The sequence below is a fragment of the Microcaecilia unicolor genome, chromosome 11 (genome assembly GCF_901765095.1).
Source record: "Microcaecilia unicolor chromosome 11, aMicUni1.1, whole genome shotgun sequence".
NCBI classification, from domain to species: Eukaryota; Metazoa; Chordata; class Amphibia; order Gymnophiona; family Siphonopidae; genus Microcaecilia; species Microcaecilia unicolor.
Genome location: NC_044041.1, coordinates 27,882,064 through 27,896,163, shown reverse-complemented (window position 1 = coordinate 27,896,163; position 14,100 = coordinate 27,882,064). Strand labels below are relative to the sequence as shown.

At 42.8% G+C, this 14,100-nt stretch overlaps 1 protein-coding gene across 1 annotated transcript in view; it reads left to right on the top strand.

The window, feature by feature from the left end:
* Positions 1–14,100, top strand: part of UBE3B (ubiquitin protein ligase E3B) — a 92,809-nt gene that overhangs the window by 77,244 nt on the left and 1,465 nt on the right. The window contains 3 exon segments of the mRNA XM_030219431.1: positions 2,604–2,786; positions 6,894–7,005; positions 12,991–13,083. Coding sequence (XP_030075291.1) covers positions 2,604–2,786; positions 6,894–7,005; positions 12,991–13,083 — 388 coding nt within the window.

Genomic DNA, 14,100 nt, shown 5'->3' with positions numbered 1-14,100 from the left:
CACTGACTGATCTGGAGGCAGTTTTGCAGTAAAAATGAAACAACAAATACTGGGTGACATGATTAAAAAATGAATGTGGTCCGCACACATATGGCTTTCAGATCTGTTAGAGCAAGCTTGTAAAATTCTGTTCATCTCTTCTGTAATTGTGGCTTCATTTCCATCGGTGCTTCAGAATCAGATGTGTGGGCTCATTACGTAAACAATTATTTTAATCAAAATTTCAGGTGAGTCTCTCCTCTGCTCAGCTAGTTAACGCTGCTGCATTAGCCCAGTGAGAGAGCACCTGTTTGAGGGGAGGAGATCTCCACAGTAAAACTGGGTTTATGCACAGATAATATGAATTACTAATGGGTTAGGTTATACTTTCAATTGTAGTGTGTTTTTTTTGTGCTTTGCAACACATGATATATTGTACAAAAAAAATTATATGAAACGGGTCCATGTCTGCTAGATGCAAAATAACTCTCTAGAGAAGGGATAAAAAAAAATCACTACATTTAATTTGCAGGAAAAGCATGCGAATACATTTGAAAAACAGATACACCGAGTCAGTACTTTTGGAGAACAAACCCTTCCAAAAATAGCCCATCACTTTATTATAGGAGATGATTAGAAGCTGAAGAACATTAGTGGTGGACTACTCTTCACCCCTCCCCCCTTCCCTTTGCAGGCAGAGCAAGACAGACAGACATTGTGATATCCCCCTCTTCACTCAGGGTGACCTGGTTCTCAATATGCAGATCATATGCAAATTAGCGTGCTACCCCTTCTTGCTCAGGGTGACCTGGTTCCCACTACGCAAATTAAACAGGTCTCACCAACTGCATATTTCTCAGGCAACTCTTTATTCCAGCCCCTGGGCACACTAATACTTTATGCTTTCATAGGTCTTCACACTGAGCCTCCCCACACAGATACATGGGCTTAGTACTAGCTTCAATACTTTGGGGACTCCCAACCCCAGGCTTTGCAGCCTGCTTCTCTCAATCCTTTGGACACACAGTCTCCTCCCTTTGAACACACAGTTCTTTACCAGTACTTGGGACACACAGTCCTTCCTTTGAACACACAGTTCTTTACCAGTACTTGGGACACACAGTCCTTCCTTTGAACACACAGTTCTTTACCAGTACTTGGGACACACAGTCCTTCCTTTGAACACACAGTTCTTTACCAGTACTTGGGACACACAGTCCTTCCTTTGAACACACAGGTCTTTACAAGTACTGAGGACACACAGTCCTTCCTCCTTCGAACACACAGTTCTATAAGTACTGAGGACACACAATCCAACACTAATGCTTTAGGGCCTCCTTACCCCAGGATTTTCAGCCTGCTTGTCTCCTTTGGACACCCAGTCCACCACAAGTCCATAAGGTTAGCCAGTATCTTCCGGGGGGATCTCTCTTCTTCTGCTGCTAGCTCTCTTCTCTCCCCTTCACACTCAGGTGGGGTATAAAGTGGTTAATAGCTAAACAGGACCCAGCCCATAACCTCCTGCACCTGTTGCCACCCCCAGGACTCTCCCCGGTCCTAGCAACCTCTTACTTCTCACATACTCACAACATACAAGATAAAAGAAAAAGGAAGCAGTCGATGAAGGATGATGCATGCATGCACGCCCACCACCCACCCACACATGTAGTCGAGGGCTTAGGGGCAAATTTGCAAGACAAAGTGGAGGAGTGGCCTAGTGGTTAGGGTGGTGGACTTTGGTCCTGGGGAACTGAGGAACTGAGTTTGATTCCCACTTCAGGCACAGGCAGCTCCTTGTGACTCTGGGCAAGTCACTTAACCCTCCATTGCCCCATGTAGGCCGCATTGAGCCTGCCATGAGTGGGAAAGCGCAGGGTACAAATAAATAAAATAGATACCATTGGAGATTCTACATGGAATGTTGCTACTATTGGAGATTCTACATGGAATGTTGCTATTCCACTAGCAACATTCCATGTAGAAGGCTGCGCAGGCTTCTGTTTCTGTGAGTCTGACGTCCTGCACGTACGTGCAGGACGTCAGACTCACAGAAGCAGAAGCCTGCGCGGCCACATTGGTGATCTGCAAGGGCCGACTTCTACATGGAATGTTGCTAGTGGAATAGCAACATTCCATGTAGAATATCAAAGAGTAGCAACAGTGGAGGAGTGGCCTAGTGGTTAGGGTGGTGGGACTTTGGTCCTGGGGAACTGAGGAACTGAGTTGGATTCCCACTTCAGGCACAGGCAGCTCCTTGTGACTCTGGGCAAGTCACTTAACCCTCCATTGCCCCATGTAAGCCGCATTGAGCCTGCCATGAGTGGGAAAGCGCAGGGTACAAATGTAACAAGGACTTATTTACTTAATTATTTTTTTTATTTTTAAGTAAACTGTTTTCTTCTGAAATAGCCCTCTGTTCCATCTCCTGCTGCATATCTTTGTTGGAGCGTATTCCCTAAGCCATGCCTCTGAATGATTTCTCACTTACTGTAACATTTATTCCTGTTTTTATTCCTAGGGTATTTGTTTGATGGTACTGTATAATACTGCTTTTGCAGAACGCTTCGAGTCTCGAAAGTGCCAAGTCTTACTAAAGTCAGTGTGTTCCGTTCCTTCCTGAGCAGAATCAGCTACATCCATCTCATGGCCCATTTTCGGATGCACAAGCAGATAAAAAATCAAACCGCAGCCCTTATCAGTGGGTTCCGATCCATTATTAAACCGGAATGGATTCGCATGTTTTCTGCACCTGAACTGCAACGGCTCATTTCTGGGGACAACGCAGAAATTGATTTGGAGGATTTAAAGTAAGAAAATAGTAACCTGCAGCTTTCCAGAAAGGCGCATCAGTTTGGCCATGGTATATAGATGTGTAGCACTAAGCAATGTGGAAAATGCACAAAGCAGATCGTTAAGAACGTAATTTATTAACACAATTCAAATAAAAATACACACACACATATAAATAGCCCGACACAGGCTGTGTTTCGCCCAGCAGGGCTGCTTCAGGGGCTACAAGAAATAATAACACAAATATAATTATACAAATACTCTTCTAAAATCATATTTAAATTATGTGTATACACAGTTAAAAAAAACTATTAAAAACAATAAAATAAAATACATGCGAAAAAATACACTTAAATTACGTTGATTAGGAGATAATAAATATATATATATAACACCAATATCCCACACTGAGAAGGACATGCATATAGACATGTGTACAGCCACACGAATAAACTTTATAAAAAACTTATTAAAATATATCTGAGAAAATATATGTATATTTAGATAAATAGACCCGATGCACATACTTGACATGACCCATATCACACGGAAAAAGCATTAACCATAAATATATTCCACCAATATTTACATAAATATCATTTTTAAAAACTTATATATGTATATATTTAAAGCAATAAAAACAATAATAAAAACATGATGACATGAATATTGACAGGTACAAGTTAATCAACGTAATTTAAGTGTATTTTTTCGCATGTATTTTATTTTATGAGTGGTTTATTGTTTTTAATAGTTTTTTTTAACTGTGTATACACATAATTTAAATATGATTTTAGAAGAGTATTTGTTAAATTATATTTGTGTTATTATTTCTTGTAGCCCCTGAAGCAGCCCTGCTGGGCAAAACACGGCCTGTGTCGGGCTATTTATATGTGTGTGTGTATTTTTATTTGAATTGTGTTAATAAATTACGTTCTTAACGATCTGCTTTGTGCATTTTCCATCTTGGAGCTTGCAGACCGTCTGCCTTTGTGTTTTTTTTAGCACTAAGCAATGCCAGTAACCTCCCCACGAGTTTGGCAGTGTTCCTCCAGGGGTCATGACACTGAGTTGTTGTCTTATATCCTGTTCCCTCTCACTGGGTCTGTTGGAGTTGCAGCAGGAATGCATAACTCTGATAAATGAAGTTGAAATGCTACTACTACTACTATTTAGCATTTCTATAGCGCTACAAGGCGTACGCAGTGCTGCACAAAAATAGAAGAAAGACAGTCCCTGCTCAAAGAGCTTACAATCTAATAGACAAAAAATTAAAGTAATCAAATCAATTAATGTGTACAGGAAGGAGGAGAGGAGGGTAGGTGGAGGCGAGTGGTTACGAGTCAAACCTTTTTTAAACCCTGCTAAGCTAACTGCTTTTACTACATTCTCTGGCAACAAATTAATACATGCCTCACTTTGAGAGCCGGGCTGATGGCTTGGTGGAACTGCAATCACAGCCATGCAGAGGGACCAGAGTTTGCTTTTTGATCCATGTGTTTCATTCATTAGATTGGTTATGGCTGGACCTGCTGCGAAAACAGCAGAGTTGTGGCCAGTGCAGAGTGGTGAGATCTAGTGGCTGGAAGTAGGGAGGAGTAGCCTAATGGTTAGTGCAGTGGACTGAGATCCTGGGGAACTGGGTTCAGTTCCCACTGCAGCTCCTTGTGATCCTGGGCAAGTCACTTAACCCTCCACTGCCCCAAGTACAAAAACTTAGTTTGTGAGCCCACTAGGGATAGAGAAAGTACCTGCTTATAATGTGTACAGCGCTGCGTACATCTAGTAGCACTATAGAAATGATTAGTAGTAGTGGATTTAGAGCCCATGATTACAAGGATCCAGAAGGAGACCAGGTGCACAGCCCTCAGCCAAGGTTGGGTGCTGCAAGGGCTGAGAGAAGATCCCTGGGTGTTTGCATATGAAGGCTTAAGCTGCTAGATCCCAGCTCTGACTCCAGTTCAGCTAGGAACCCAAGCCATAAGACAAAGCAATGTCTCTTTTAAAGCATATCGGCCTGTTTTAATGACATATTTTTAAGCCAGTTTTTAGTTGAGAAAAAGATGTCAGGAAGTACTTTGGTAGAGAAGCCTTTCCCCTTCCACTTTTGTTAATTTGTGGTGTCATTGTTGCACTTTTCCACTCTCCTATAATTTCTGAAGTATGAACAGCCAAGCCATGCATCTTCTTGAATCTGTATCCTAAGAAAGACGTTATTGATTTCTACAATTATTTCTTTCACTGTGCACCCAGGTATTCAATGCCTCACTTTTGCAGTGTTAGAAGAGGCTAACTGTATTAAGCACTCCAAAGTAAGCTCTGGTCCATTGCCACCAGGACTGGATTTACTTACTGGGTACTACCAAGTATAGTGGAGAAGAGGAGAATGGGGAGTTGACTGTCCAAGTGCATAGGAGCTGGGGAGTAGATGTAATTGAACTGAAAGAGAAGGCACTTTCTCCATCCATTGTATTTCCATTTTACATAAGAACATAAGCGCTGCCATACTGGGACAGACCGAAGGTCCATCAAGCCCAGTATCCTGTTTCCAACAGTGGCCAATTCAGGTCACAAGTACCCTGGCAAGATCCCAAAACAGTACAATACATTTTATGCTGCTTGAAATAAGCAGTGGATTTTCCCAAGTCCATCTTAATAATGGCTTATGGCCTTTTTTTTTTTAGGAAGATATCCAAACCTTTTTAAAACCCGGCTAAGCTAACTGCTTTTACTACATTCTCTGGCAACAAATTCCAGAGTTTAATTACATGTTGAGTAAAGAAATATTTTCTCCAATTTGTTTTAAATTTACTACGTTGTAGCTTCATTGCGTGCCTCCTAGTCCTAGTATTTTTGGAAAGAGTAAACAAGTGATTGACATCTCCCGTTTCACTCCATTCATTATTTTATAGACCTCTATCATATCTCCCCTCATTTTCTTTTCTTTTGGAATTTTTGTTTTCTAAACAGCCCAGACTTGCCATGCAATTGAGGCGGTATATCAAAACTGAATAAACCATCCTGATGGTGCTTTCCTTAATGACAGTGTGCCATCACATCCGCCCCCATTCAAGGCACAAGAAGTGGGCTGGCAGCTATTTTGCTTTGCAGTCCTAGTGCTGCTCACCTGAAGGACTGTGCACCTAGACTGCCTAAAGCAAAACCTAGGCCTCATAGGTTATTTAGTAATTGATTGAAAGTTATGTTTTGCACTTCTTCCTTGGGTACATCCATTCAGCATCTAAAAACATGCAAATATAAAACAAAAAACAATCAACCCTACAGAAAACAACACTAACCATACAAAATATAACCCCGCAGGTTTTGTCCCCATCTCCGTGTGCTCTGTCCTCATCTGCAGAAGCCTCGAACACTTATGATTTTATATTTAAATCTTTTTATTAAAAGTATAGAAAGGAACAATATGCTGTGCAACTGTTGTGTATAAATTACAAATAGAAAACAATAATAACAGTGAGCAGCTATAATAACCCTCCTTCCCACCACCATCCTCTACCCTTCCAACCCCAACAATAGGTGATTTCTACTAAACCAAGGAATCCTAATTCACACTGTTAAAATGTCCAGGGGTATAAAATGCAACCCGTTCTATATGCCCTAGAGGAGAAAAATATATATTTTTTTAATTTGTGGATAAATAAGAAATCATCAACAATCTCAGGATTCAATCTAGCTCTCCTGTCTTCCACAGTCCTTCCTGGAACAGAAGTTGTCTTCTTAGAAGATTTGCTGGTAGCAGGATGTACAGGATCTCCCATGCACAATTTGCTAGTTGTGGCCAGTATGTTTGCTTGTTTTTCCAAAAAATCAAAATATCTTTGTAGGCATCACTTAAACATAAATAACAGTCCAGTTCATTAACAGGCTTCAAAGTAGAAAATGACACAGGGACAAAGTTTGTCCCCATCCCCGCGGTGACTGCGGTTCCCTGTCCCCGTGTCATTCTCTACTATGCGCCTTAGTAAAAGGGCCCCCCATGTGTCTTAATGAGATGTGGATCCGAACGTTTTAGTAAGACGATCGTCATCTTGTTGTGTTTGAAGTTGTTCTTTTATTTCTACAAAGTAAAACTAAGCAGAGCGTGTTACCTGTTTACCCTGCAGGAAGCACACGGTGTACTACGGTGGATTTCACGGTAGCCATCGAGTCATCATTTGGCTCTGGGACATTTTAGCCAATGACTTTTCCCCTGAGGAAAGAGCAATGTTTCTTAAGGTAACCAAGTCATCTGCCCTCCCTTTTTCTTATGCTCATGTCTATATACTAAGTTGGGAATTTTATAAAGCATGTTCATGTTTATAATATGTTTTATTTAATGTTATTTATGTAGGTTCATTTTGTTATACCACCCTTCAAATTCCTATCAGAGCAGTTTACAAAAAAAAATGTTTATAATCTGAGACAACAGCATATGATTATAATGACAATCGTTATGATAGGTCGCAAAACTATAAACGTAGGAAACAGTTGGGGGGGGGGGAATTAATAACATAACAAACTAATAACCCAAAATACTATGACAACTGTACACATAAGGGAATAACACAACCAATCACAGAGGGTTCCCTGTGTAAATTCTGTATACAGTACAGTCTCGATTATCTGACCTTCACTAATCCGACCAACAGATCCCCCCCCCCCCCCCCAGTGATTTCATCACATTTATGTATATTACAAAATCTTTGTTTTAGAACAATTTTTGAAAATCGGGAACTTTATGCATTGTTTGAGGGTTTTATGCGGTGTTTTCCGTATTATCCAACAACAGGTGGTCGCATTTACGTGAGAAAATCGAGACTAGACTGGACTTAAACATGGCGCAGCCTATCATACAAATCCCTTAACTAAAATCTTCATGGGTGGCCCATGGTTGTGTCGCCAAGCGATGCGCATGGAATGGTGCACTCAGGCTGCCAACTTATACCACTGACCTGGCGTAAGCAGTGGCGTAGCTACGTGGGGCCAGGGGGGGGCCTGGGCCCCTGTAGATTTGGCCCCGGACCCCTCTGCCGATGACCCGCCCGATCCCCCCTCCCGCCGCCAACCCGCTGTCGCCATCGCCTGCCTTTGGTGGTGGGGGACCCCAACTCCCGCCAGCCGAGGTCCTTCTCGCAAAAGGCTTCCTTCTGTTTCTGACGTCAGAAACAGAAGGAAGCCTTTTGCGAGAAGAAGAGGACCTCGGCTGGTGGCGGTTGGGGTCTCCCGCCACCAAAGGTAGGTGACGGCAGGTTGGCGGTGGGAGGGGGGGTCGAGAGGGTCGGCGGCAGGGGGGGGGCAAAGTCAGCAATAGCGGGGGGGTTGGCGGCAGGGGGGTGGGGGTTGGCAATGGCGGGGGGGGGGGGTCAGCGGCGCCAGGGGGGGCTAAAATGTGCCCCCTCACCTCGGGCTCTGGACCCCCCTTCCGCCGAAGTCTGGCTACGCCCCTGGGTGTAAGTGGTCACGCCTAAAGTCAGTGTGCCAAAGCGGCTGTAGCAGCTTGGGCACACCCAGACACTGTTATAGAATTGGTGTTCAGCTCGCACGTTTGTGGCACTAGGTTGTAGAATTATCCCCTAGCCCTCTTATTCTATAATCTTGCACGCACAGTTTTATGCTTATCACACAATGGTGCACACAGATTATACAATACCCACACTTATGTGCATAAATCAAGATTCAAAGTTACATTTATTTGATTGTCCACTTACGATCAGTTAATTGACAAATTAGCTGCTAATTGTCATTAACCAGTTATTGGTGATAATTGGTCTTGGCTCTAATTTACAGTTAAGTGCGTAACTGCCCTTAGTTGGTATTCTGTAACCTTAGCATGCAAATTCTATAGCAGGAGGTTATGGTTGTGAAAGGGACATGGGCAGGTCAGGGGCGTGCCCAGCACTTACGCACTAAGATTACAGAATACCTGTTCACCAGCCTCTGACATTGCGTAAGTGATTTGTCTAAAGGTAGGAGGTGAAATGCGGATTTACACTAGTATTTTATAATGCAATTAAACGCATATAATTACCAGTATAAAATCTGCACTTAGCAACCAGCTTTTTAGTACATTTTTAGATTTAACCCTTATCTCCTGGGTATTATATAAGGCACCTGAAAATCTGCACGGGAACTGAAGTGTATTCTATAACAATGCGCATAACTTAGTTGGTTAACTAGCTAATCAATGCTGTTAATTGGATGTTAATACGCAGTTATCAGCACTAATTGGCATTAATTGAGATTTACGCATACAACTCGCTAAGTGTATTCTATAATGTGGTGCACCTAAATTCTAAGTCGCATAGTGAAAAGGTGGCGTGGGTGTTTCTAAAATCTATGCGCATTATTATAGAATATGCCCAATCTGCGCCTAATTTAGGCGTTGGGATTTACACTAAGTAAAACGTGGCCTAAATAGACACGACCCACTTGGTATAGTCTATATATTGGGCGAAAATTTAAGTATTCTATAAAATTTAGGCGTACTTTGAAAAATACACATAAGTGTAATTTTTCAAAGCGCCATATATAGAATCTAGCCCTATATGTGTAGGATCATGAGAATCCGCAGCATACATGTACCAGCTGATATTCAAAGTGATTTAGCTGGCCGCTAACCAGTTAAGTCGCTTGGTCGGGGCTAGCTGCTGATTTTCAGCGGCACTTATCCGGTTAAGTGCCAAATCGCAGTTAGCGCCTAACTCAAAGCGACTTAAGTTAGGGGGCGTTCTGGGAGCGGAGTCGGCACTTGGCTACTTAAGAGCTAATATTCAGCCCTTAAGCAGTTAGTTTTAGCACATAAATGGGACTGCATAAGTCTGTCGTATTTTTATGGGCTTATTCCATGGCTGCTTACGTGCTGTGTGTTAGCCAGCTCAAAAATAACCGGGTATTGAAAGCCGAAGCCCAGACAGGGCAAAACGCTCACTGCCGCTGGCTGAATATCAGACCCATAGATTATATGTCTAGGACAGATGACCAAACCTATAATCTATACATATACCCCCGGATTCTATACATCATACCTAGTGTTCCGCGCCAAATTGTAGAAGGCTGCAAGCGACGTGACCACATCACACCATTTTTGCAAAAACTTCACTAGCTACCAGTACAATACAGGGCTAAATTTAAAACTCTGTCTTATCTTCAAGGCTCTGAAAGGAAATGGCCCCGAGTATCTGAAGAATAGGATGATCCTTCACACACCGCCAAAGACACTAAGGTCCTCCCAAGGACTTTCACTAACTACACCCTCTCCAAAAGACATTACACGATGTGATACCCTCAAGCGAGCCTTCTCCGGAGTAGCCCCCACACTCTGGAATGCATTGCCTGAAAGGCTCCGCTTAACACAAGACTACCTGTACGTCAGGAAGCAGGTGAAAGCCTTTAATGGAAGAAGTAACTAACTTGTTAGTCTCACTCACACACACAAGGAGTGAGTCAGGCTGCACATACTGCAGCGGGACATGTTTATCCACACCTACCCTAGCTGAGATAATATTTAATCAACTCTCTGACCTCACGTGCAACTTTCTTCAAATCAGTCACCTTACTTTCTAATTCTTCCTACTTTTTTACTCGTCTATATGTTACAACTTTACCTTACCCCTCACTACCAGTTATAATGTTCTAGTACATATAGAGGGGCATAATCGAACAAAAACGTCTATATCCATGGGCGTTTATCTCTGAGAACGGGTCCGTGAAGGGGCGGACCAAACCGTATTTTCGCAAAAAATAGACGTCCATGTTTTATTCAACAATTTGTGAGTTGGGCGTTTTTGTTTTTCAGTGATAATGGAAAATGAAAGCGCCCAGCTTAAAAACGAATAAATCCAAGGCATTTGTTCGTGGGAGGGGCCAGGAGTCGTAGTGCACTGGTCCCCCTCACATGCCAGGACACCAACCGGGCACCCTAGGGGGCACTTTTACAAAAACAAAAAAAAAGGTAAAAGAGCTCCCAGGTGCATAGCACCCTTCCCTTGTGTGTTGAGCCCCCCAAATCCCCCTCAAAACCCACTGCCCACAAGTCTACACCATTACTAGAGCCCTAAGGGGTGAAGGGGGGCACCTACATGTGGGTACAGTGGGTTTGAGGGGGTTGGACGACTAATAAGCATTAAGCAGCACAATTGTAACAGGTAGGGGGGGGATGGGCCTGGGTCCACCTGCCTGAAGTCCACTGCACCCCCTAACAACTGCTCCAGGGACCTGCATACTGCTGCCAGGGAGGTGGGTATGACATTTGAGGGTGAAAATAAAAAGTTGTGAAACATCATTTTTTTGTGGTGGGAGGGGGTTAGTGACCACTGAGGGAGTCAGGGGAGGTCATTCCCGATTCCCTCTGGGGGTAATCTGGTCATTTAGGGCACTTTTTGGGGCCTTATTCGTGAAAAAACAGGGTCCAGGAAAAGTGCCCTAAATTCTAGCTACAAACGCATACTTTTTTTACATTATCGGCGAAAGGCGCCCATCTCTGTTTGGGTGATAACCATGCCCCAGTCACGCCTCCGACACGCCCCCGTCAACTTTGTACGCTTCCGTGGTGGAGTGCAGTTGAAAACGTCCAAGTTCGGCTTTCAATTATACCGCGTTATTCGTTTTTGTGAGATAAACGTCCATCTCCCGATTTAGGTTGGAACTTGGGCGTTTTTCTCGTTTGATTATAAGCAGGATAGTGTTGTCATTGCAAGTAGTGTACCATGCCATACTTTGTATTGTTGTTCGAATATTTTTACTGCTCTAATTGCCTATTGCTCATGTTTAATCTATCCTTACTGTACACCGCCTTCAGTGAATTCCTTCAAAAAGGCAGTAAATAAATCCTAATAAATAAAATAAATAACAATGCATGTAACTTAATTGGCTGAACAAGCTAATCAGCTTTGGTAGGTCATTGAACAATAATGAGTACTAATTGGCAATAATTAGAATTTATGTGCACAACTCGCTAAGCATATTCTGTAACGCACTGCACCTAAATTCAGATGCATGCAGCCAAAAGGGGGCGTGGTTATGGGCATCTCATGGGCATTCCAAAATGTACGTGTAGTGTTATAGAAAAATGCCCCTGTGCGCCTAAACATACGTGCCGGCATTTCCGCCACATTTCCATTGGTGTAAATGGATGCGCATAGTTTTAAGCGCTGTGGTATCAACTCAGTGTATTCTATATACCGTGCCTAAATATAGGCGCCGCTTATGGAATACGCTTAGGTGGAAATTTTGAAGGCATCATATATAAAATCTGGCCCATAGGGGCCAAGTATTGGTGCCTATACATATAATTTATACAGATTTTCACCCTCAAACCTGCCCTCCACGCTGTACGTATGCATTATACATATAGCTGAAAATACACTGTAAACCTATATGTAGAATACCTGAAATTGTTTTTTTATAGCAGTTTTACATTCCACGTGGCACCAAATGTATAACTGTTTTTTGAATATTGATCTGAAACATATTGATACCAAACTCCTGAACAAATGGAACATTTAATATATTTGGATATTGGGTACAGTTGTTCAAGCTAAGGTCTTTATTTTATATGGTTTTGGATAACTGATTTTGCTGTTAATATTTTTGTATGTGACTAATATTTTCTGGGTAATGTTTTTTCTGGCATATCGTGAGTACATTTAAGGGCTGGATGCTGTAATATACCAAAAAAAAAGTCGACTCCAGTGTTCACTTCAAAGCATATTAAAGGGTGTTTAAGTAGGAGGAAATGGTCTCATAAATCACTGGGATATTTCACTTTGTAATGGCTTAAATATCAACAATTCCCACTTGTGATCATAGAAGCCAACTTTTCAAAATGATTGGGGGGGGTGCTGGATTTTTTTTTTTTTTTACAGGTGATGTATGCCCCCCTCCCTCCCCCTCCGAGTTCCAGCCCCCCTCCGAGTTCCAGCCCCCCTCCCTCCCTTTGAGTTCTAGGCCCCCCGCCCTCTCTCCCCTCCTCCTCTTCTCTCCCCTCCCTCCCCCCCCACCCTCCAGTGCCATTTATAGAATCAGGCCTGTAGTGTGCAAATGCTAGCCCTCGCTTTACAGAATTACCCCATTTTGTGTGTCCAGTAGGCTGATATGATGTGTGACTATTCACAAAACATGTTTCTGCTGTGCTCCTTACTATGAATCAAACTTTTTGTGGAAAATGTGTCTATCATTTCAAAATTCTAACAAGGCTTCCTAATGTAAAAACTTACATTTCAGTTTGTGACCAGCTGCTCCCGGCCTCCTCTCCTGGGATTTGCCTACCTCAAACCTCCTTTCTCCATCCGCTGCGTAGAGGTCTCAGATGACCAGGTATAAGAGTTTAGATTATCAATTCTGTTCGCCTTGTACTAATAGTTAGTGTGCTGGTTTTGCTTCAGGGCCCATTGGAATAAGTGATCAGCTCATGAAACTAAGGTACTTTCCAAACTATGTCCCACATGAAAGGACTAGGAAACATCCATAGACCAAAGGACAGGCAAAAAAAAACCAATCGATCATGAAGATGGAGGAAAACGATGATAGTAAACCAGTGTTTCCCAAGTCCGGTCCTAGAATACCCCTTGCCGGTCAGGTTTTCAGGATTTCCACAATGAATATTGTGGCAGTTGTATGCAAATCAAGTTCATGCATATTCATTGCCTCTCCTAGTCCATTTTCATGTGGGACATAGCTGGGAAACATTGTAGTAAACCACCAGTATGACAGCGGAAAGTTTGAGGAATGCTAACCCGACGTGGCCATGTGCTTGCATCAAGGGTGTAATTTCAACATTTCTCTGCCATACTGGTGGTTTACTTGGAAACATCCAGACAGAGAGCTGCAGCAGTGCTTTCCATGCCATTTCTTACATCCTGTAGGCTGAAATGTACTCAGAAATTTGCATGTGTAGCTCCATTTTTGTGACCTACTCTTCCTGTGGATCTCTGCTTGAAAGAAAAGATATTTGAACTGAAGGCTTCTTTGTTGCAGTGGGCTTTGGTGAAGTCCAGTTGTGATTGGACAGTGTATTTATTTAGAGGATGGGCAGAGCGGGTGGGCCATTTGGCCCTTATCTGCCGTCATGTTTCTACATTTAACTCGCACCTTTTCAGTAGTAGCTCAGGATCATAATTTTGAGCCCGAGGCAAGGGAGGGTTAAGTGACCTTCACAGGTTCACAAAGAACAGCAGTGGGATTTGAACCAGGCTTCCCCGGTTATCAGCCCAGTGCTTTACCCACCAGCCTACACCCTCGCAGCTTGTCAGATTATGGTGGTCTGGGTTTGCCTCCCGACAGATCACTGCGTTCCAGTTAAAAGCAGCTTTTAAAAGTTCTTAAATGATAGCA